The 25,141-nt window shown below is 34.6% G+C and overlaps 1 protein-coding gene across 2 annotated transcripts in view; it reads right to left on the minus strand.

Moving 5' to 3' along the window:
* Positions 1–2,865: 2,865 nt before the first annotated feature.
* The window catches only part of GNAI1 (G protein subunit alpha i1), an 82,662-nt gene continuing 60,386 nt past the window's right edge, over positions 2,866–25,141 (minus strand). For both annotated transcript variants that reach the window (XM_007982374.3, XM_007982375.3), the window contains exons 4-8: positions 21,139–21,296; positions 16,548–16,676; positions 11,174–11,303; positions 9,366–9,519; positions 2,866–4,963 (exon numbers count right to left, since the gene is read on the minus strand). In XM_007982374.3, the coding sequence (XP_007980565.1) occupies positions 4,773–4,963; positions 9,366–9,519; positions 11,174–11,303; positions 16,548–16,676; positions 21,139–21,296 (762 nt within the window). In that variant the 3' untranslated portion in view covers positions 2,866–4,772. The remainder of the gene's footprint in view (positions 4,964–9,365; positions 9,520–11,173; positions 11,304–16,547; positions 16,677–21,138; positions 21,297–25,141) is intronic.

Below are 25,141 nucleotides of genomic sequence, written 5' to 3' on the forward strand. Positions count from 1 at the left end.
TTGCAGCCAATTCCTGTCTGTGAATATTGGGGTGTCTCTGGCCTCTGGATTTGATGAAATGTGAACTTTCATAACTTTTAAAGTAACTACAAAATCCAACTAAATAAGAGAAATCACAACAGACACCAAAGCAAACACAAAAAAAATTGGTTTAAAAAAAAAAAAAAAAGCCTGGGAAACAGGCCAGTGGGATTGTGAAACGTAAACTTCTTTATATAACTACATTTCAACTGTTAAGAAAGGGTTTTGAAAAGAACTAAAAAAGAAAACTGGCTGGGCGCGGTGGCTCACATCTGTAATCCCAGCACTTTGAGAGGCCGAGGCGGGCGGGTCATAAGCTCAGGATGTCGAGACTATTCTGGCCAACGTGGTGAAACCCAGTCTCTACTAAAAATACAAAAATTAGCTGGGCGTAGTGGCGCGTGCCTGTAGTCCCAGCTACTTGGGAGGCTGAGGCAGGAGAATGGCTTGAACCAGGGAGTCAGAGGTTGCAGAGAGCGGAGATCACGCCACTGCACTCCAGCCTGGCGAAAGAGCGAGACTCCGTCTCAAAAAAAAAAAAAAAAAAAAGAAAAAGAAAAAGAAAATTTTCCAACCTAATATTAAAATATCAAATCTCTCATATTATTGGTTACATTAAAATGACAGAAGTGTCAAGTTGATTAGAGATTGCATTGTTTTCTCATTTTCCAGTATCAATATCAATGTGAGACACTTAGTTTTAATTATGAAAATGAATTATGAGTTTTGTTTTTGAGGCATTTCATTCAAAGCTCGTATCAACAACCATTTGTTAAGCACTGATTATGATTTTAAAGGCCCATTAAAACTATTCTTTGTAATCAAATAACAGCAAAATTTATTGAGGACTTATACATTCCACACTCCCTTCTAGGTACTTAACATGTACTGTGAACTTAATACTGACAACCACCATTAAAATTAATAGTTGGATTATTTAATCCTTATTTTTTTCAGATGATATAAATGGAGGCAGAGCAAAACTAAATTATTTGCCCAGATTTTCCCAGTTAATAAGAAATTGAGCCAGGATTTGAAGCCACACTGGGTGCCAGAGCCTATGATTTCCATCATCACTTTCTACTTCCAACATAACACACTAAACAATGATGCTACCATCTGTAATAATGATTACAGTATCAAATTCATTTAGGTAAGGTAGTTCTGCAAACAACAAATGATGTAAAAAATGGTAACTTTGTGCTCTAAGTAGCTTCAAATCTAAGGAGTAAAAAATAGCTCTGATGAAAGACATTAATATCTTTTTTTAAATCTGAAAAAGTATTATGGCTCAGAGGAACTCAGAAGGGCAGAGTGGGGATAGGTGAAACACTACTTACACATTTTCTGAAAATAAGGTAGCCTCTTTGGGGTCCTCTGACAGACACACAGTCAGAAGCCCTAGGTTTAAAACCTTGATCTGGTCTTGCTCAAGTTAATTCACCTCTTTGAGCCTTTTTAAATCTATCTCGTTACTGTCAGTATTAAATGAGAGCATATGGATTTTAATCAGTACTTTTTCAGTAACAAACTGAATTTGATTAAACTAGATTAGGCATAAAAGTAGACTTAAGAAGGGTACTGAAATGAATGAAGGGAATTTTAGAAACCACAAGCGTTTTAGGGACTTTTTTCTTTATATATATATTTGAAAATTTTTATTTCTGTTACCATTAGTATTAAAACTGTAAAAACGGCAACTGGGATGACGATTGGCTCACTTGTCCAATGCTGGAGGACTCGGATTGGTCAGGTCTAAGCCTACAGACTGAGAAGTGAGAAATGCGATTGGCAGCTCCATCACAATCATGTAGTTCCCCAAAGGGCACCCTGAAGAACAGATGCCAGAGGAGTCTAAAAGATACATCACAAACAAATTTCAAAGTGCCAATAAATTTTACATGCCATTTTACGAGTCCTAATAAAAATAACATTGACAGACACAAATGAACACTTAGGCACTGCTCTAAGCATACCACATGTAGTAATACAGTACTTGGAGGAAAGCCCAGGCTATGCACAGGACACTATTTGGATACAGTGTAGAAAGGAATAAGAAGTAGTGAAGAGGCCTCAGGTGATGAAGAGCATTAAATGGGAGGGTAACATATTTAACTTTATTAAATCAGAGTCAATGCAGATCAAGGCACCGAAGGAGATAGGGCCACAGTTCTGTATTAGGACAACCTACCTAGGTTTTTCAAGAAGAGAGAAATGGGAGGTGGGGAATTTAATTAGTAAGTCATTTCAAGAGGAAGTTTAGCAAAGACTTGAATAGGTAGTAGTAGGAATAGAAAGGAAAACAAACAAAAAACAGATGTAAGGCTTTGTAGAACTGTCAGTAAACTGAAATGGAGATGAGGAATAAGAACAGTACCACCTAATGCATGTAGGGCTTAAAACCTACATGATGGGTTGATGGGTGCAGCAAACCACCACAGCACATGTATACCTATGTAACAAACCTGCACGTTCTGCACATGTATCCCAGACCTTAAATTAAAAAAAAAAAAAAAAAGTTCCAAATGGCTAAAAAGTTCCCCACTGAAGGAATAAATGATGATGGTACTTAGTAGAAAAAAATGGCCAAGTCAGGGATGAGAACTGGTTTAAGGGGAGAACGATGATGAATTTAGTTTTGAATATAATGAGTTAAAGCAGGCAATGGATTCTCAGAAGGGGATATCAAGAAGGCAATTCCACAAGTGGCATCACATCTCATAGCTTGGAGCAGGGAAAATTTGAGCTTCTGAAGTAGCTGAAATTGTAAAAAGAGCACAGAAAAAGAAGAAATGAAGATAGAAGATACTTAAATTCTAATCCAAAATGTACTTAGCCAATAGGTTTGTAAAATTTTAAAAATTTAAATTTATTAGGATTTATTAACACAATTACACAGAATAAAGTTCAGGATTTCATTAATGATGGTCACCAATATGTGCTTCTTTGTGGCTTTTTAACCCATAATTCTCATGATTCAAATTTATTCATATTATAGTTGAATTTCATACATAGCTTCACAATGTGGATATTACAGGTCCATCAGTAAAATTAAAGAAAACATATCTTTCATGAAAGGCACATAAAGAATCTAAGCTAACACATTTAAGGAACTTCGATAACTTTGAATTTCTTTACATTACAAAGAAGAAAATCCTCCAAATGAAACAGATACGAATATAGTTTATGGTTACACACACACGCACACACACACAATTCAACAAATATACTTCAACCCAGGGACAACATATAACTTGGAAACTACTTACCAGCAACATGTACTGAAAGACTAACTTTTTCCAAGATGAGTAAAAAAGTGGGGGAGGGGTAGGGAGTGCTGTTTACTTTGCTGAAACAAGGTCAGAGATGACACATCATGAATAATCAAAAGAAAATTATTCTATCAAAGCTCAGTATCTAGTGATATGTAACACTTATTTGAGCATAATCACTGACTTATTAAATACTAGTACTCATTTTCTAAGTGTAATTGTCCATTTCATTCTCAGAAATAATAGTATAATTGAAAAAGAAATAATATAAACTCAAGCAAGTGGAGAAATCTGAACATCTAAGGGAAAAAAGTAATTTTAACATAATGTGATAATCACATTTGAAACTAGTTATATGTATAAATTTAAATCTTGTATTATATCAGCAATAGAGTATTCAAAGATCCTTCTTGTTACCTTCCCAATGAGGAGCTATCATGTATGCTAGGTACAAGAGACGCCTCAAGGGAAATACACAAAAGTCTCACCAATGAATGTCTCAAAATTCATTATGCCCACAGGTTTTTTTTTTACCTACAAAAACGCTCTTAGGATCCCTCAAAACTTAGTTATGAACAAAAATGTAGTTATTTAAAGTGTATAAAAATTAAGATGACATCACCTTTGAGGCAATGCATTAATATCAGCCAAATATTAAAATTCAGAGTGAAAACAAGTGAATAAAAACTAAGTGTTTACAATAAGTCTAAGACAGTATATCCTCAAAAATCTGAAATTTTAGTTTTTCAAACCAAATCTAATGTGGAATCTAATGTAAAATTAAATTATTTTATTTTCTTAAAGTAGGAAAAATCAAAATGCATACAATGTTTAAATAATTGATCCAAAGGCAGGTGTATTCATCTTAAGAACATTTCGATAAAACACATAAAATTTAAAGAACAAATCATGTTATTAAAATAGTCTGTGCAATGTTTGTACAAATAACATTTTTATTAATACAAGTATACATATAATCAAGATAAGGGTTATGTTTCCTAATATTAATTACTGTACTTAAAAATTTACAGGACATGAACATAAATAAAGCTGTTTAAAACTGGCAAACATAGTAATAGTCTGTCATTCAGTACAAGGTATTATTTATGTTATTTCCAAAGCCATCACCCTATAATCCTAAGTTGCCACTCTAAAAACCTAAAAATAATGTCAAAAACTAAAGTCATAAATACATGTATACATACATTTGCATATTTACACTTATGCAGAAATCATCAATATACTAGAGCCCAGCTTTAACACTGTCCTTCAGTTTCACACTGCAGGACCATCTGTCACATTTAAGAAAGGTCCTTCTGTTACTTTCAGTTAAAAAAACAAAACAGAACAACTTTGGTCAGGTCCCAGATGCATTTGCCTTATATTACATTCTGTGTTGCTGCAAGACTCTAGTCTACAGAGATCCATATATAAGTACTCATTTGGTGTCAAAATGCATTTTACCATTAACTGCAAAACTTAGAAGAGACCACAATCTTTTAGATTATTTTTTATGATGACATCTGTTACAGCATCAAAAACAAACTGCACATTCTTAGTATCTGTGGCACATGTGAAGTGGGTGTATATTTCCTTTGTGTCCTTTCTTTTATTGAGGTCTTCAAACTGACACTGAATATATGCAGCTGCCTCTTCATATGTGTTTGATCCTGAGATGGAAAAAGGAAAGAAATATAATGCAGAAAGTTAAAATAACTGCTTAAAATACTGAAGTCAGTTTCATACATACAAAACTGAAGTCAGTTTCATACAGCTTCATTCATGGATTCCTTAACTGTGCTTTCCCTTCTAGAATGGGAGACACTATTTCTTCTAAATGAAAAACACTCCATGTTAATTACCTTTAATGACTGTAAGTTATCCCTAAAATTAAACAAAAAATTTCCTCTACATGGCATTCCGTGTTCATCATGATCTTTGTTCCTGCCTCAATCTCCAAATGCCAGATCTTTTATCCTCTTATCCTCTGTCCTCTACACCCCAACTCAGATGCTTGATGACGGCATGCTATTTCAGTTCTGGCTCAACGGTGGATCAAAAAATGTTGGCTGAATGCTGATCAGTATTTTTTCCTCCCTTTTCTATATATACATTAATTAGCATTCTTCACTCATTTTTCTTTATTCAAAAATTGTACCAAGGTCTACAATGATGTTTAGGAGTATGAGGTTACAAAAAAAGTGAATGACACACTCCAGCTTTCAGGTTACTGACTAAAAAAGACTCCCTCTGAGTACAAACACTCCAGAAATTGTTTGGCAATATCTAAAGAGAATCACACACACACTCTGACCCCGCAATTCAGTTTCTAGATATACACTTGACAGAACTGTGTATCACTGAAGACACAGAAGAAGTGAGAATGAAAGTACTACTGCTATACTCAATAACATGAATTAATCTCATAAGTGAACTATTGAGCAAAAGCAGCTAGATGCAAAGAGATCATATACTGTATGATACAACACTGTTTGAAAAATGAATTGGTGAGGACAAAAGTCTCACCAATTAATGGTATCTGTGGCACATGTGAAGTGGGTATATATTTCCTTTGTGTCCGTTCTTTTATTAAGGTCTTCAGTGATTATCAGTGAGTAATCAGTGATTACTCTGTGTATGGGGTGTGAGTGTGTACGTGTGTGTTGTGGGGAGGTTTTGATTGGTTAAGACTGGGAGGAAGCATGATGGGACTTTCTGGGGTCCTGAAGCTGTTTGGTTTCTTGACCTGAGTGGTGGATACTGGTATGTTCACCTTTAAAAATGCACTTATGCTGAGGGTGTGTGTGTACGTATGTATGTATGTACATAATATACATAATGTATACAATGTAATGTTATATGTAATGCTTCAATAAAAAAATTGAAAAACATTCAAATTTCATTTGGAAAAAAATTGTTTAGACCCCTCTTCTGTAGTAATCATCCAAAATTATCTGCCAGGCTTTCAAGGTCTTCTACTATCCAGCCTGCTCGCAGTGCCATCATTCTGAGATCCTCTCCTCCACACTGGCACTCGACCCAGGTCCATGTCATGAGGACCCAACATGCAAACTGCCACCTGTGGTACTGCAGTACTTCCTCTTCATTCTACTTCACCGGCTGAGATCTCTGCCTGCCTTCACATTTGCTCAAAACTGGCACTCCATCTAACTTTTCCTAATTAATCAAATCTAGCTGGGTTCTCTATCACTTAAAAACTTCTGTCTCCTCCTAGAAATACCTATTTCAGTTTTTGTTATACTGCTTTATAGTCTTCAATTCTTTTTCAGTGTTGTCTCCTAAACTAGAATGTGAACTCCTCAAGAGTAAACATCACACCCCACCAGCCCCATACTCCTTTTATATCTTACAGAATCCAGTATAATACAATGTGACAAATGCCTATAGGAATGTTGTGTAATGTGCTATGACACAGATTATGAGATTTTTATTAGGGATAAAAAGGTAATAAAGTTATCGTCTTTAAGTTTACATTTTAACTATTTTATATCACTAGAAATCACATATTTTAAAAAATCAAATTTTATTAAATCGTAAGTTTCATTCTCCAAAATTTTAAAGCAATTAACAGCATCTTGTTGGCCCACAGAAGCTAATGCAACCGCTAAATTAAAATATGTTTCAGCCAAACAGCTTACATTGAGTGCCTAGCTCAATTTGCTCTATATATCCCAGGCAGCTAGCTAGATTACCCTCAAAGTACAACACATATGAATGAACATTCTTCATTCTAAGTCTTAAGAAAAGAATGGCAAAGCAGGGACACAAGAGCAAATACGGTATTTTTTTTTTTTTTTATGTGAGACAGAATTGTCCTGAACAAAGGTAAGCGCAGGTGATAACCAGGTTCAAAAATGAAGAACTGGGAGGCTGATGACACAATCAAAAAGGAAAGAGAAGAGAACTGCGTTTAAACAAGAAGAGTTCTGTTTGAGCTTCGGGTGCTAAAAAATCAACCAACCAACCAACCAAACAACAAAAAAACATGTATGTTCAAGCAGTTGGTAATGCAAATCTAAGGCTCTAGAGACAAATCAGGGCTGACCGTAAAATTTAACCTATTGAGAATAGCTATGACTATGAAAGGATAGAGAGCTAAGATGACATGACTGCAGATGAAACTGGTGAAGTGGCAACATACAGTAAAAAGAAGAGGAGGAGAAGGATGACACATGAGCAGACAGACAGGAGATAAATCAAGTAAGTTGCTCAGGGGCTACACAGGGTTCTTCCACAGCCATAGGAAACTGAGAGTTGCGGCTGAAGCAAGAAGCAACTGAATCAATACTTAGGGCATGCCATGGAGATCTTAAATAATAATCTTAACTCTGGAGATGTGAAAGAATTATGTAATATTCTTTTTGTGCAAAGATTCTGAAGTCAGGGATTATTAAGCAAAACACAAGCAAAAATTCCTAAACACACTGTCTACTTGGCAAGGAAAGAGCTAACAAGTATATTCTTAGTTGTTCTGAAATCCCTGTAGGTATACAATATTTATGGATTCATTTGGGGACTCTGGTACTATGAATTAATACAAAATGGCTACATCATAGAATATGATAAAAATAAACTAAAAAATATATTCAAATAAGGGAAAAAATAAGCCAACTTGACTCTGGATAACTTATTTCTAATAAGCACAAAAAAAATGTTCCTGAACACGGTGATTCAGGACTATGACTTCCAAAAAGAAAGCAAAGTTTTAAAGTAACTGTGTGAAATTAGTTTGAACTGAAGTATAATTTCACAGTATGCAAAAAGAGCTATAACAATTAACATGATTATATTTACCAAAGAACCCTCCCCTTTTGGTTTCACTGAATGTTTAATTAAATGTAGCCTAGCCGTTAATGGTCGAGGAGCAGGAGGACAATGGATTTGGGTCTGGAACTGGACTCTGGCTTCATTAAGCCTCACTATTCTCATTTGTATGGGTAGGGATACCCGAGCACTGACATCACAGGGTTGTCTTAACATTTCCTGTAAAATGGCAGTGAATACTCATCATACAATTTACTCAACACAAGACTCAGGAAAACTTTGTTTATAAAAAAACAAATCCTTGAGACTTTTTTAAAAAAAACAGGAAGAGTGGAGTGACGGTAAATAACTAAACTCTTCAAACTAGATTTGGAGATTACATAAACCAGTGGTAGTCAAACTCCTGTTTTTTAAGGCATATTGAATGCTTTTCACTAAAATAAAACCTTACTTGATATGTAAACCAGATGAAAGCTGAGTTACTCTGCTTTAATGAAAAAGTTGTAAGGTGGCGGGTGCGGGGGGCAGTAATTAGTTCTGTTCCCTCTCTCATCTCCACCTTCAACAGCAACCCAGGAGGTGCTCCAAGGAACTAAACTAAACTAAAACTAATGTTTTAGCCCAACTCCTGACTTCACAGATGGAATACTGAGACCTAGGTGAACTAACTGCCTTGTTCAAGATCAAAGAGCTAATTATGGAAAAGTCAGGACTGTACTTCAGGTCTACTTTTCTCACTCCATGGAATTTTCCATTGTAGTAAAATCAAAGCACTATTAACTGTCTCATTACCAAAGTTTAGGCTTCTTGTGAAACCTTCCCTGCCCTTCTGGAAGAGTTAGCCGCCTCAATGATCCCATCTTCATTTTCCCCCTTACAATAACGTTCATGTTCCTTTTTAGCAGTAGGATGCACTGCTATTGCTTGTTGTTTAAGTATGTCTGTCTTTGAGATTAGATGGTGGGCAGAGACATGTCTTATTTATTGTACATCACACAGTACTGATAGGAAATCTGTTAACTTGGTTTAAAAACAGTATTTTAACTTGGAGTCATCACTAAACATTATCTAACAGGTTTTCCATAAAATGAATACATTATTTTCAGTAATTTCCTCCACATCTTAAGGAAATTTTTGTGCTCAACTGCAGTTTGATAAATAATATCCCTTAAAGGTCTAAGAATCACTAAGCCAAGAGATTTAAATTAACAACTGAATTCTTGCCTTAGGGGAAGTTTCAATTAGAAATATGTAACTTGACAAGTTATTCCCAGAAAAGTAAAATACCTGCATATTCTGGATAGCATATAGTGAGAGGGCTCTTCTTGATTTTTTCTTCAAAGAGATCCTTCTTGTTTAGAAAAAGTATAATGGATGTATCTGTAAACCACTTGTTGTTACATATGCTGTCAAACAACTTCATGCTTTCATGCATTCGATTCTATAACAGAAAAAAAGAAAACCAATGGTCACTAACAGCAAGGACTTTTAAGGAGTATTTCAAAAAATAATAGGTGTTGTAATAAAACAGAGTTTAGTCACTGAAAAATACATAACATATCATAAAAATACATTTCTGTCATTTCAGAACACACTTTCACTTTAGGTGAGAGAAGTGTCTAACCATCTTTCATCACTTTCTGCATTCAACTTTTACGTGCTAAGTGCCCACTATATGTCATGCTCTATGCCAGAGAACATCCTGCTACAGGACAGTATAATCTACGATGTGAAATGTGAACATGTGAAAAGAAATGACATCGTCATAGAGTTCATTTCATCTAAGTTTCCATTAAAAGATAAACAGAGGTTTTTAAAGATTAATAAAATTAAATTGAACAAGCTAAGACCCAATTAGCCCATTACTCTAAATATTACAATAAATATAAATACTGGAAGAACACTTCCAATTCCTGTTTCTGGAACTTCTAGGATCTGTGCTCATCAAAGAGGGCACTGATACATTTTGTAGTGCTGAAATGAGAGAAACGAACATGTGGTGTTGCATTGCACTATAATTTCATATACTTGATTTTAAAGATATAATCGTCTCTTGGTATATTCAGAGGGGATTAGTACAAAGACCCCCAAGGGTACCAAAATCTGCATATACTCAAGTCCAGCAGGCGGTTCTGTGGAACGCACGTACAGGAAAAGTTGACTTTCTGCATACTCAGGTTTTGCATCCCATGAATGTGCTTGGTTGAAAAAAATTCTCATGTATGTGGACCCATGCAGCTTAAACCCCTGTTGTTCAAGGGTCAACTGTACAAAACTGACATTTCTACTCCTTTTTCCCCACTTTGTAATAAAGTTAACTTAAAATGACAAAGTTTTACATTTCTATTTAAAAACACTTCCCCCATATTAATGGTACATTGAAACCTATCTGAAAATTACAGGGCAGCAACAAAGTATAACATATATTAAAGATTTACTGGCCGAGTGTGGTGGCTCAGGCCTGTAATCCCAGCACTTTGGGAGGCTGAGGTGGGTAGATCACCTGAGGTCAGGAGTTTGTGACCAGCCTGGCCAATGTGGCGAAACCCCATCTCTACTAAAAATAAAAAAACCAGCTGGGTGTGATGGCACGTGCCTGTAATTCCAGCTACTTAGGAGGCTGGGGCAGGAGAACTGGCTTCAAACCGGGAGGTGGAGGTTGCAGTGAGCCGAGATCGTGCCACTGCACTCCATCCCGGCAACACAGCGAGACTCCGTCTTAAAAAAAAAAAAAAAAAAAAAAGGATTTACTAAACTAATAGAAGTAACAAATTAAGAAAAGAAAAGGGATCTTGAACTACTATGTAAATATATTTCCATGTGCTATGTTGATATCAGATATAGAAATGCACAGTTAAGCTTACAGGCTTGAGGTGAGATTGACTCTCCATGCTTTCCTTTTCCTCAAGATCCACCTGTGCCTCTCTAGTATATTTCTCTTGTATTAGGCAAATAGAAAAGTTAGAGGAAAGACCCTGTACTTTCAAATTGTTATAGACATTAGAAAGAATTTAAGAATTTTTCTCAGAAAAATTCTTGGCAACACCTTCAGCTCTTCATGTTTCAAGCTCAACTCTTAAAGTAGTTCTACTTGCCATTTCTTCATCTTCAGCTAGAACCAGGTCGTAGTCACTCAGTGCTACACAGAAGATGATTGCCGTCACTCCTTCGAAGCAATGAATCCACTTCTTCCGCTCAGATCTCTGACCTCCCACATCAAACATTCTGTTAAGAGGAGAAACGAGTTAACATCATATTAAACGTTCAAGAAGTTCTGAGAAGTTCTTTAACGCTAACAAAAACCTCTGAATAGTTGTGGAAATGTGTGATGAAAAGGAAGGAGAGAAGGACTTTATGTGAGGAAAATAATGTCACAAACTGGACTTCTCAAAAGGGGAAAAAATCTGCTAGTTTTTAAAAGTTTTGATTGAAGGGAGGGTATCTCTAAAACAAAAGGAAAAACAAAAATACCCTCAAAAAACAAGACATTAACACACGGGAGAACACTTAGAACATTAAAGCAAACAAATGAATGGACTGCACTGTGTGTAAACACTGAGAAGTCACATGAAGCAACTGGGGAATGCAGAGATCAAAGAGTAAATATTCCATTTGCCACAGTCACGGACATCGAAGGCAGAGAACAGAGACCCCTCCTCCTACTAAAACATGTCGTTTTAGCTCAGAAGTAATAAGCAAGGCTTTGATGTAAAGAAGAAGCCATTTCAGGTAAGAAAATGTAGGGCAAGCAAATAAAATTCCGATAGGGTAAAATACGTTTGCATAAAAAGTAAAATCAGGATACATTACAAAATAAGAGAACTGAACTATGACATGAGTGATCCTACTGAATGGCCTCAAAATTTAGAATGGAAAAAAACTCAATTTTTATATAATATACAATAGTGAACCACTGTAGGTTACTGAACAAAGTAGTAGCAAAATCAAACAATATAAAGACAATAGTCTATTCCTCTTCTAAGATTTTCTAAAGTTAAGCAAAAGTTAAAATTTGCATAGACTACATTATACAACCTAGAAATAACCACTTATATAATGAAAACACTATGCAAACTGGTACATTTTTAAAGGCTCCATTTATCTAGATGGTGCACTAATTAAAATAGTCCCTATTTAATTCCCAGGCAAAAAGAATTTTCCCTACAGAGCAGTACTGGCCTATAAACCAAATCTGAGTACATCAACTAGTATTGTTACTTTTATGATCATTTAAGCAGCTTCATTCTTTTGGCTTAGCTGGTACCATTGTTCATTAAATTCAGGTAAGCTATATAATAAAATGTTTCTATCACAAAATAAATTAAAGAGTTAAGATGTAAAACGCATAGCTGGGTAATAAAGATCAAACAAGAACAAAATAAATGATAGTAAATCAAAATGATTTAAATTGGGTTACCATTTGCAAAAATGCCCAGGAACACAATTTGAAAATAACTTTACTGAAAAGATAGCATATCTCAGTGATGACCACACTCAAGAGTTCCCAGTAGAATTATTCTAAATGTATTTCTGCTCTCATTCATCTGAGGCTCATTTAACCTATAAAAAGCAAAGTTGAAACCATATGCTAGCAATGATAGTAATTTAACAGAATTCAAAATTCAAAATAAGACAAAGTTTATCTGAGGTTCCTGACAAACCTGTGTTTATCTTTAAGTCACTGAATAAAAACAGCAACTAAATACATCAACCTCAACCAAGAAGCCTAAATGGAGTACGATAAATGAACCTCGTGGAAGGATAATGGTGAGAGTCAACTTTACTCAATCCCAGTATTTGCTGGATGCTGAAATGACAGGTTTGAAAAACCTAGGAGGGAAGTGAAAACCTGAAATAAATGTTTAAGAGTGCACCTAAACAAGATGAAAAGTGAATTTTATATAGTCAGACTGCCTTAAGTACCAAATAACTGATTTAATATTTGCCTCTGCCACTTATTACTATTTATAGAGTTCTCACTTTTACAACATTTTTCATAGATAATAACTCATTTTATTTTTAAGCCTCTAACAGGGCAAAACTGTAATAGAATGTTAAGAAACTTAACCAAGTTTACCCAACTACTTATTAGGGGAACCGAGGTCTAGAATCTTCACTTGCTAACTCCAACTCCACACATTTTCTCCTCAGACAATATTGGTTAGAAATACAGTAGTTCCCCCTTATTCCTAGTTTCACTCTCTGCAGTTTCAGTTACCTGTGGTCAACCAAGGTCCAAAAATACTACAGTATTTTGAGAAAGTGAGACCACATTCACATATCTTTTAATTATAGTATGTTGTCATGATTGTTCTATGTTATTATTAGTTGTTAGTCTCTCACTGTGCTGAATTTATAAACTTTATCATAGGCATGTATGCCTACGAAGAAACATGGTGTATACAAGGTTCAGTACTATTAGCAGTTTCAAGCATACATGGGGGGTCTTGGAACATATCCCCTCGAATAAGGGGGAACTACTATAAGCCATTAGCTGAACATAATTTAAGTTTGCTTTAGAACACAATCTTTAAAACAAGGTGAACAAAAACCAAAATCAGAATCTAAAGTATACTAGGTTAAAAAAAAAATTCTAAGTCCCAATCTAATAGCGAACTTCCTTGTCATTAAAATCACTTCTTAGTTTTAAGATAAAATGATGATATTCTTCAGATCAGACATACCTGATAATTTGAAATCAGAGTACTCAGTTTGTTTATTTAATATTATGGAAATAGTAATAAGCAGACTAAAAGAAGTTAAACAATTTCAGTAAGAGATAATGACAGCAGCATAAAATGTCCACTGAGGGCTTTTTTTAAGAAAAGAATGAAAATGAAAAAAAAAAAAAAAACCTATGCAAAACCATAGCATGTATTAAAGCACAGACTGCCAGATAAATTATATTTAATTATAAATTAAATATAACATTTATTTATATAATTAAATTTAATTATAAATTATATATAAAATATATAATTAAATTATATTTATCTGGCAATCTGTGCTTTAATATTGCCAGATAAATTAATTATGACCTATATCTTTGTTTAAGAAAGCAGGTCAATGTTTGTTTCTTGGGGAGAAGTAGCCATGAAAATTGAAATAAAGTTTTAGTTTTCTGGAAAATTCAATTACATGAACCACCTGTAAATCAGTGACAAGTGATAGCAACAAATGTATTAAATATAAAACATTTATGGAAGCAATCAGAAGTATTGTTGCATATAATTTAACAGTGCTCACTACTTCTACAGTGAGATTTCTTTATGAGATGAACCGGTAACTATTTTTTCTCTCACTAGGAACCTTTTTTCCAAGATGATTTTAGAAATTCTGCTTCATTATCATGACCATTTCAGAGCAATAAAGTTAGATGAAGCAAAGCCTAATCCGTAATTCACAGTAAAGATTTATTTAGAATGATTATGTTGAATCATATAATTTTTAGTGAAAATAAAAAAGACAAAATAATTTCAACAACGATATGGGACACTCCATTTGCAGACCAAATGCAGACAAATTACTTTCTGGCAAACAGAATAATCTAAGTTTATTGTTCTTTTGCTTGTGTAATCTTTTAAAAAATTCTTTTTGGTATTGTGGGGATGGAGTTGGATAAAAGTTAAGGAGATACATACACAGTCTTGTAAAGTTTGAATTTCTACAAAGACACCAAAAACCTCCACTAAACATAATCTTAAAAAAAAATCACAAACTGGTAACAAATGATTTATCTAACCCTTCACTGTATTTAAAAGTTGAAATTTAGAAAAACATGAAATATTAAAATTTTCCTTAAAAAAACAGATCATAAACATCTTTTCTAATCCAATCTCCTGCAGTGACAAGTTAACTGTAGTGTGCTCAATTTGGGTCAACATATCTATAAAGCTCTGCAGCTGTGAGATGATATCTACTTGATGCCCATGACTACAGTGGCAATCTTAAAATCAATCTTAACCTTGCTGGGTTAAAAACAAACAAAAATATCCCTATCTGTAAGAACAACAACAATAAAATCCCTATAAGTCTACAACTCACTTAATTCTAGCATTTTTATTATTTTCATTTCCAGGAATATTTACTAGTGAATATGTGGTGTAGGACATGCATAGGTTTTAATACTGTGTGAATAATGTGACTCTATTATAGTTATATAAATTAGTCATTGACTTCAGAAGGGCCTCCCAAAGCTATTCAACAGCTTTTGTTTAGTGTTCCTTCAGCTGAACACTCAACTGGCACTTGGGACATGTGACATTATAAACGAATGTGAATTATAAGAAACTAGCAGATTTTAAAAAAAGAACTTCTGCCTCTTTATTTAGCTTCAATGTACTGAAATAAAAAATACTAAGAAGGAAAAAAGGAACATCTGTATTTTTTAATGAGTATTTTTTAACATCAAGTAACACTACAGTGGTCTTAGATGTCCATGACAATACAGAAGTTTTGTTTCAGTAGAATATCCTGTGATGTTATCTTATTAATGTATATATCTTTACATAGGCTACATACTTTCTCTTTTCATGATTTTACTATTACTTTAATAGAAATGATGAATAACAGTACAGACTCAAAGGCAATTTTGTTTGAGTGAACAATGAAATGAGTAAGTGGAGCATTTTAGAAGAAGTAAGTCATGGTAACGACTAGCAGATGACCTGGAAGGGAAACAGATGAAAGTAACTGACTAGGAAGGCTGTATAATAAAACAAGACTCTGCAAATGAAAACATCATATTCGGTTGTGTTTAAGTCCAACAGTTTTCCTCATACCTTGGAAACTGTTATTTACTGGAAAAAGAGAAAAGTAGTTCTGTAAATTTGAATATGATGTTTTACTAAACTTTCCTGAGCCTCGTTCATCATAAAATGAGGGAACTGGAAAAACATCCACTCCAAGACCTCTTGCATTTCTAAAGACTACAATTCAGTGTTTTTCTGCTCAGACTTCAGTAAGCGAATATTCAGTACACTTTAAATGTGTATTTCTTATCATGATATAGTGCATAAGGACTACCTTCACAGGGACGGAAAGTTCCCTAGGAAGAAAACTGTTCATGAAAAAATTGTTAAAGGTGCTCTTAATATTTCCATAAATAAGCATTTATACTATCAGTAAAACTTGCTCTCTTTTTACCTAAAAATAGATGGCAACACTTTCCGAAAACACAGTATATTAGAGCAGAATTTTCTGTTTAGAAATAAAAGCCAAAAACTATTTTGTTTGAATCACCGTAAAAACTACAGGCAAAACGGAATTTGCCTGGATAGATTTTCTTAAATAAAAATATTCCACTTAGGAATGCTTTTTTTGACTTCACCCAAAAATTATTTTGTACAATCATCTGAAGAAAGTTTTTTTCCAATTGTAATTTCCGACTGTAAAAATGTTGTCAACTTTTATTATACCTTTTATTTCTAAAACAATGTGTTTTATATCTAAAATTAGAAAGCTACTCACTTAAAATGAAGATCTTTGAAAGTAAAATGGGTTTCAACAATTCCTGTAGTTTTCACTCTAGTTCTGAGAACATCTTGTTGAGTCGGGATGTAATTTGGCTGAGCTATTCTGTCCAAGTCATTCAAATAGCTGAAAAAATTAAACAAAACAACATGTTAAATATAGCCAATAAAGATCATCCAAAACAAAAATTAAAACACACGGCAACATAAGCGATAATCTGAAATCACTAAAAGTTTTTAAAATTCTGTGTAAAGATACAAACGAGTTTAAGTTTGTATCTTCTTATATAACTCCCATGGAAATAAAAATGTTTACACCTCTGCAACCACAAAGCTCTTTTAGTATTTCTTAAATACGTTCTTTATTTCTGAGGGACAGTTATCAGTAATTCAAAGGAAAAAGAATAACTTTAAAAAAAAAAAAGCTAGTACACGTCACGAGTTTGTTTCTTAGAATTCTTTATCACACTTTTTGGATATAGCACTGTGTTTATGATCCAGACATCACTCTTTTTTATTGAAGATTTTTAAAGTCTTAATTTTGGAGCAAGTAGTGATGAAAGCTCTGCCCAAAGGCTGAATGAGATGTTTCTTTTCAACCAGTCTTATGTTACATACAGGAAAACAGCACATACTCCTCTACGCTGCACTTTACTGCTCTCTAAATCAATACATGTTTTAGTCACTCACGTAATACTCTCTGCCACTGGTGCTACATATGTTGTCATATAAAAATGTAGTGGTATCATACCATGCAATGTAAAAGAGTAAGTTATTTTGTGTCAAATTATACGGTATAGTCAGTAATTCACAGAAAGTATAGGTATGGAGAGATTAATGTGGACCTAGGTGATTAAAGAAGGATTCATGGATAGTGAGGGGTGTAAACAGAATAACGGGGATGGAGGAAAAGGAATGACACTGCCCCAGGAGAAGCTGTAAATTAGTATGGAGATGAGAACAGTTGCATGTTCTTTCTTGGAGAGTAAAGCCACTAGTAAGCTATACAAAGCCTTAAACGAGGAGTTTGCAATGAGTCCTAAGGTCAGCTGAATGTAGAGAGCATCACCGCAGTGCTTTTATTATGAGAGCTATAAGGTGACTGATAACTTAGAAATAAAAAATGTTTTAGACAGTCAAGTGTATGTATGTGGTAATTATACTAGAACACATAGAGAGATGACAGCCTGAGTTACCTGTGTATTGTATTTACTGAAGTTAAGAGAATCTTATCACATTGGTGATAATACTCCAGTACTTTCTCTGTGCTTTTAATTCCAAATGTTCTACTTTACTGTAAGAAAATCTGACTTAACAAATGAAACAAGCCATGGCAAGATTTTACTGCCTCTTTAAAATAATGAGCTACTCTTATTTAAAATATTCTTTGATTACTCACACATTTCTTTGCTTAAAACTGTTACAGTTCGCCGGGCACGGTGGCTTGCGCCTGTAATCCCAGCACTTTGGGAGGCCGAGGTGGGCAGATCACGAGGTCAGGAGATCGAGACCATCCTGATCAACGTGGTAAAACCCCGTTTCTACTAAAAATGCAAAAATTAGCTGGGTGTGGTGGTGTGTGCCTGTAATCCCAGCTACTCGAGAGGCTGAGGCAGGACAATCGCCTGAACCTGGGAGGCCAAGGTTGCAGTGAGCCAAGATCATGCCACTGCACTCCAGTCTGGCGAAAGAGCCAGACTCCATCTCAAAAAACTAAAAAACAAAAACAAAAACAAAAAACAGAAACAAAACAAAAAACTGCTACAGTTCAAAAAAATCTCTAAAAATAATATTTCAATAAGACAAAGAAGAAAAGCAGGCACTGTGAAAAATTCTGATTGTTCTAAATGATTACAAATTTAAAGTGCCCAAGTATACATATGTAGCAAACCTGCACGTTGTGCACATGTACCCTACAACTTAAAGTTTAATAATAATAAATAAATTTAAAAAAAACAAACAAAAAAAAAAACAAACAAAAAAAAAACAAATTTAAAGTGTGAATTGGTGGGGTGTCAGTCCTAATGGGCGACTTGACTGCATCTTAGCATCCCCAGTCAAGAACTCATAGATCAAGATTCCCTCTAATAACTATGGGGAAAAATGTTTCTATGACTTTCTTCATTCCTAAAAAGCAGCCACATTAGTGCCATCTTAAGGTCACAACTATTAGAATAAAATAATGTAAAACTAAAGCAACATATTTTTCATTTTATAATTTAAATTTTTTTTTCTTTGAGATATAGTCTTGCTCTGTCACCCAGGCTGAAATGCAGCTGCGCAGTCATAGCTCACTATAGCCTCAACCTTCTGGGCTTGGGTGATTCTCCTGACTCAGTCTCTCAAGAGGCGAGGACTATAAGGGATGGGCCACCATGCCTGGCTAATTTTTTTGTTTTTACTTTTTGCAGAGACAAGGTCTCAGTATGTTGCTCAGGCTGGTCTGGAATTCCTGGGCTCAAGTGATCCTCTCACCTCAGCCTCCCCCAATGCTGGGATTACAAAGCATGAGCCACCAATGCCCAGACTATGTTTTTGTTAACTCATTTTCAAGTAGTGTGCACAGGAGAGAGTACTGGACAAGAGACTGAGGGGGTCTGGAAGTTCCCACATACAGTGAGAAAGAGAACTTCAATCTGTCATTCCCAAGTAGCACTCCTTAATTACTGAAATAGCTCCTTTTGCTGGGCTCCACTCAAAGCAATCTTCTTGTAATAGTGACTCCCACTTAAATCTCTGCAGATGCTGGTGGTGTCAAAGCAAATACGGTTTAAGAGTTGTGTTCTTCCTATAAGTATTTTTTCTAATTTGTCTTCTAGCCTCTGTGATGCCTGGTTTATGAATTCATTCATTATTAAACAAGATCATATTGAGTGCTGACTATGTCAGGCTGTGGGAATACATTAGGTAAAAACACATTACTGAATTTACAATGTAATGGCAGAGACAGAAAATAATCAAATATTCACAACATAAACAGAAATAAAATAACCTCAAAATAAAAGGAAAGTTGAAGAAAAAGTACATTAGGAGTACCTAAAACTGGAGAGCAAGGACCAACTCAGTGGGTCAAGGAATATTTCTTTGTATAGGATATGATACCAGTTGGAGAGATGGGCTACATATTCAATGTGTTTATGTTATATATACATGTATAAACCACTAATAATACATAAGATCAATACAAGTGTAAAATGTTAAAAATATAGATTAAGAAATACAGGGTTATAAAGATTGATGTGGGCGATACAATATTATTTCTTAAACACACTAAATCACACAACATATAGTACCTATGCTGATGCTGAACAAATAATATAATTCGCTCTTCAGGAGCCACACCTCATTTACTTATTCATTGTGGCAAAGTGTATGCATTCACCTAGACCTTTCAAAATCTGTCATCTATCTAATCCTTACTTGTGTCCCCAACAGCCAACAGCTGTGTCAAGAAAATGGAACAATCCTGGAAAGTAAAACAAATGCACAACATAGATTTTAAGAGCAATTAATGCCTAATATATATCATATAGGACTTTTTGAGTATGTGTGGTAAATTATAAATTTGTTTATTTTTTGTTTTTGGTGTTGTTCTATGGAGATCACCAAAGAGAAAGCTCTCTGATCAGGTTTTTATTTTTTATTTTTTTGAGACAAGGCCTCACTCCATCCACAGGCTGGACTGCAGTGGTACGTTCATGGCTCACTGCAAATTCAAAGCTCTTGAGTTCAAGCAATCATCCTGTCTCAGCCCCACTGAGTAACTGGGACCACAGGTGTGTACCATCATGACTGGATAATTTTTGTATTTTTGTAGAGATGTGGGGGTGGGTCTTGCTAAGTTACCCAGACTGGTCTCAAACACCTGGGCTCAAGAGAGCTGCCCACCTTGACCTCTCAAAGTGCTGGGATTACAAGCAATGAGCCACCTCACCCAGCTTCCCTGATTAGGTTTTATCACAACTTGTTTTGCAAACTTTCTGGCGCCACCACCTGAAAATTTAGGGCAGATTTTTCTTCTAAAAAACCGAACTTAAGTATCTGGAAACTGTGTCAAATACAACAGGGCACACACACAACTGACAATTTTCAAATACAGAGCTATTTTACTTACTGAAAAAATATCTTGGAGTCATCCTGAACTCTTTCAAAAAAATCCCTACTTAAAGTTCCTGTCATTGAACAAGTAACTCTTCTCAGGCACTGCTAGCATAATGAAAAGAACTCAAATCAGTTACACTCTCAAGATAGCTCGAAGTGAACTTACACACCCCAATTCAGAGTGGATTCTGGAAACTTCCAATTACTTTCTTGAAAATATATTGGAAAAGGTACCATTTTGCATGTTTCAATTAGAGTTACATAGCATGAGTCTCTTGAGACACTATTGAACACACAGGAAATAACACTGCTATCTACACACACACAACACACATAAGACAGATAAAATTTTAAAATATTGTCATCTTGAATATCCTAAGTTGTACAAGAATGTGTCAGCGAATTCTGCAATAAAATTGACTTGGAAGTATATTTGACTTGCAAGTAATTATTCATGATAGTTTAGTTCTGAAGTTATGATTACTTACTATGCTGCAGAATCATTAAGCTGGTACTCTCGGGATCTGTTGAAACAGGCTTGTACACCACTATCTTTCCACAATCTCTTTATAACTCCAGCAAGTTCTGCAGTCATAAAGCCTTCTTCAGCAGCTCCAGCTAGCACAAAGAGTTGGCGTGCATCATCCTGAACATTCAAAGGACATTTTTTTTTAAGTAAATAGGGATATGTTTGAGATAAAAAGTACAAAGGAGACAATTAAAGAGTTAAAAAAAAAATGGCAATAGTGAATTTCCTCTGTTTTTATTAACGTGTCATTACTTTTCTTTCTCTAAGGCACCACTTAAAAATTGGGTTGACCAAAAGACATTAATCATACATCATACGTCTATGTTTTGTGGTGTCAGTAGTATCTGTCAAGGCACTAGGAAGCTGGAAGAATTAACTAAGGTTCCAGCTCATAAAGGGGACATTAACCAATTATCCACTCACAGTTTTTTTGTGTCTTGAAGATGGTCATTTTTGAGAAAACAGAAGAACCTATGTCTTCTTCCTCTCTCCTCAAAATGTTTTCTAAACTAAGAAACACAACTTTTAAAGATTAGAGATAGAATTGAACTAAGTGTTTGCTTTCTGATATACCTTATAGTTGCAAAATAAGTTCAGAGCAGGGAGAAATCAATGTGGGGTGGGCAAGACCAGAAGACTAGTTTCATACAATGGTCTGAGACTTTCAGGAGATTTTAAGTATGGCCACATTAAAATCAATGGGGCAGAAGTTGGGAGCAGGTGTTTTGCTAATCCAGGCATAGAAAACAAAATAAGCACAGCTTTGGAGTAGAAATACTCACGATATATATAGAAGACAGTATGTAAAAATTTCTAAATGAAAAGATACTCTATATAAAGTTAATTAAACTTTGCTTAAAATTTGAGGCTACTCATATTTGGTTATTCTGATCCACAAGTAATCAACCACTCTAAATCAGTGTGGGGTCCAAGAGAAATATAACGTGCACCACTAATACAATCTAAATTTTCTAATAGCTACATTTGTAAAAGCTTTTTTTAAAGCTTTTTTTAAAGCTACGTGAAATGATTTTTAACAGTATTACTTAACCTATGTATAAAAATATCAATTCATTTATATGTAATAAACATACAATTATATTTCATATTTTTTCATACATATTACAAAATCTGGTGTGTATTTTATGCAAACAGCCAATTTCAATTCAGAGTAGATACATTTTAAGGATTCAGTAGCCACATGCAGATAGTAGATACCACCTTACTGGATAACATAACTCCAGTTTTCAAGTAATAACACAATTTTTAAAAAACACAACAATAAACAAACAAAAAACCCAGATGTGAAGTTTCTTTCTTAACCAAGATTCTCCTTAACTTGAAATATGTAGCTTTAAGTTAACTGGGTGGACAATTCCTAATTTCTCTCAAGGGGCATTCTTCCAAAGTATTGTAGCAGATGCTTACAAAGTGATGGCACACATTATTATAAGGGGTATAGAAGAGAAGCAGCATTTGGTGACACAGGCTAGCAGAGTGTACTAGCTGACAATATAAATTCATGCTGTTGCCAATTTGTGAAACATTTTCTTTTCAGCTGGAACCCATCATGAAAAATAATTAAGTCTCTCAGCATGAGAACATATTATTCAAGCATATGCTTCCCTTTTTAGCAAATCACAAGAGAAATGCATGCAAGCAAGTGACACGTGCATAATATCCTTAATAAACCTCACATAACATGGTTTCAAGTCATTCTTAGCACCATTAGCCTAATTCCAGTAAACAATTATTCAATTATCCGATTACCTATACATGAGAAATTCCTGAATCTGACCATTTTTATTTATTAAATTACATCAAACATAACCTATTTTAGTAAAGTACTTTCCGTATAAGTAGGTTTTTAAATGAGCTTTCATTATGACGTCTTCATTCAATTTCAATAGCGTTTTTTGACAAAAAAGGACTAATGCCCTCCAGTATGGGTTACAAGATCACATTCTTCTCAAACTTTCCAGGGACAGGCCTGAAGAAAAGCCTTAAGAAACTTTGGAAGCTGTATTTATAAATTGCATTCTCTCTGTGGCATTAAAAAAAATGTTTCTTTTTCATAATTCCACATATAAGTAAGATGATGTAATATTTTTCGGTGTCTGGCTTATTTCACTAAGCATAATGTCCTCCAGTTCTCAAAAAAAAATCCACAGAAACAAAAATAGGTCAAGGTCAAATATACAAAGATAGAGGACAAACCAGTAGTTATGGCTGTGGGGTGGGATGGGGGAGGAGAGGAGGGAGGAGAAAGAGAAAATAGACATATTCAAAGAATACAAAGTAGCAGATATGCAGGATGACCAAGTCTAGAGAAGTGGACACTGAAGTACAATATGAGGACTGTAGCTAACGAAAATGTACCGTATTCGAGATTTTTGTTAAATAGGTTTTAACTGCTCTTGTCGCCAAAAAATTTAACTATGTGAGATAATGGATATGTTAACTTGCTCCACTAGAGTAACCATTTTACTATCTATATGTATCTCATAACATCAAGTTGTAAAGCTCAGATAATTTTTTCAAGCCTCTTTTCTTTTAAAAAAAAAAACTTTTCTTTAAAAAAAACTTACTGGGATTATTCACTTCCACATCATTACCAGGACATTCAGGTGTGTCTGTAGATGAGCTTTCAGGTAATAAATCTGAGCAGAAGAACACTGCTGAAATTATTCTACCTAATCTTCTGTATAAAACGAACCCAAGGCACAAAGAGCTTAAGCAACTTACTTAAAGTTCCATGGCTAGTCACCCAATCATACAAATTAGGGAGTCAACAGTTCATAAGTGGCTATATCTAAAACAGGATACATTTTAAAAACACAGAATGATGACAATGATTTTATCTTGCGATGGAATGAGGTCTCTGCAAAATTTATGAGAAGGAAAATTACTTAACATTTATAAATATAAATGTGAGTGTACCAAAACAGTGTGATGCGGAGTACAAAAAGAATAGAGATTACTTAAGAGAAGACTGGAGTTTGGTAAGGAGGGTTACAGGTTAATAAAGCAGTTTACAGGAAGTCTTTGTGGTGGTGAAGAAAAAGAAACATTATTTGACAGGCAATTATTTGACAGAAAAATTCCTCTGATGTAGCAAAGCTAAAATATTTTCAAATTACTAAAAGCTAAATAAAAATAAGATGATTTAGAGAAGGTAAATTCCAGTTCATATAACTGTGTCCTCTGAGAACTCAGAAAGGAGCTATGAAGCACTATTTTGTCAAGAGACAAATAGTAAGTCCTCATTCCAAGCAGTGATCAGGGATATCTAGCATGCTGTACTTCTTTAGTGATTACATGTTTTATTTAAAGCTATCACCCACTTTATGAAAATTCAGAAAAGTCTGCCTAGGATAGGAGGAGAAGACTTTGAGGGAGCATGATGGCTGTAGTCTGACATAATTACAAGGTAACAAAGAACAGAGTTCATGTTTAGGCACAGAGCAGAAAAAGGAGCATTCTTAGAGCAAAAGATATCAGAGTTCATCTCAATTACAGGATTTTTTTTTTTTTTTTTTTTTTTTTTTTAATAAAGCCACCTGAAAAACAAAAAAGGGAAGGGGAATGAGAGACTGAGGTTTTAAAGCAAAGGTGGTATGACTATTCATTGTAATACAGCAGGTAGAATTTATGCATAAGATTAAGAATTTACATTTAAAAAGATCAGCAAGCCCTTCTAAAACAGAGGCTAAATAATATGGTAATGGAGTGTTATTGAGCGTTTCTAGCATGAAGGGGTATTGAATTTTATTGAAGGCCTTTCCTTCATCTATTGAGATAATCATGTGGTTTTTGTCTTTGGTTCTGTTTATGTGATGGATTACATTGATGTGCGTATGTTAAACCAGCCTTGCATCCCAGGGATGAAACTGACTTGATCAGATGTTAAAGAGTTGCTTTAAGGAATACATAGATGTAAAATACATTTTTTTCTAAAAGCA

This window comes from Chlorocebus sabaeus, chromosome 21, assembly GCF_047675955.1.
Source record: "Chlorocebus sabaeus isolate Y175 chromosome 21, mChlSab1.0.hap1, whole genome shotgun sequence".
Taxonomy (NCBI): domain Eukaryota; kingdom Metazoa; phylum Chordata; class Mammalia; order Primates; family Cercopithecidae; genus Chlorocebus; species Chlorocebus sabaeus.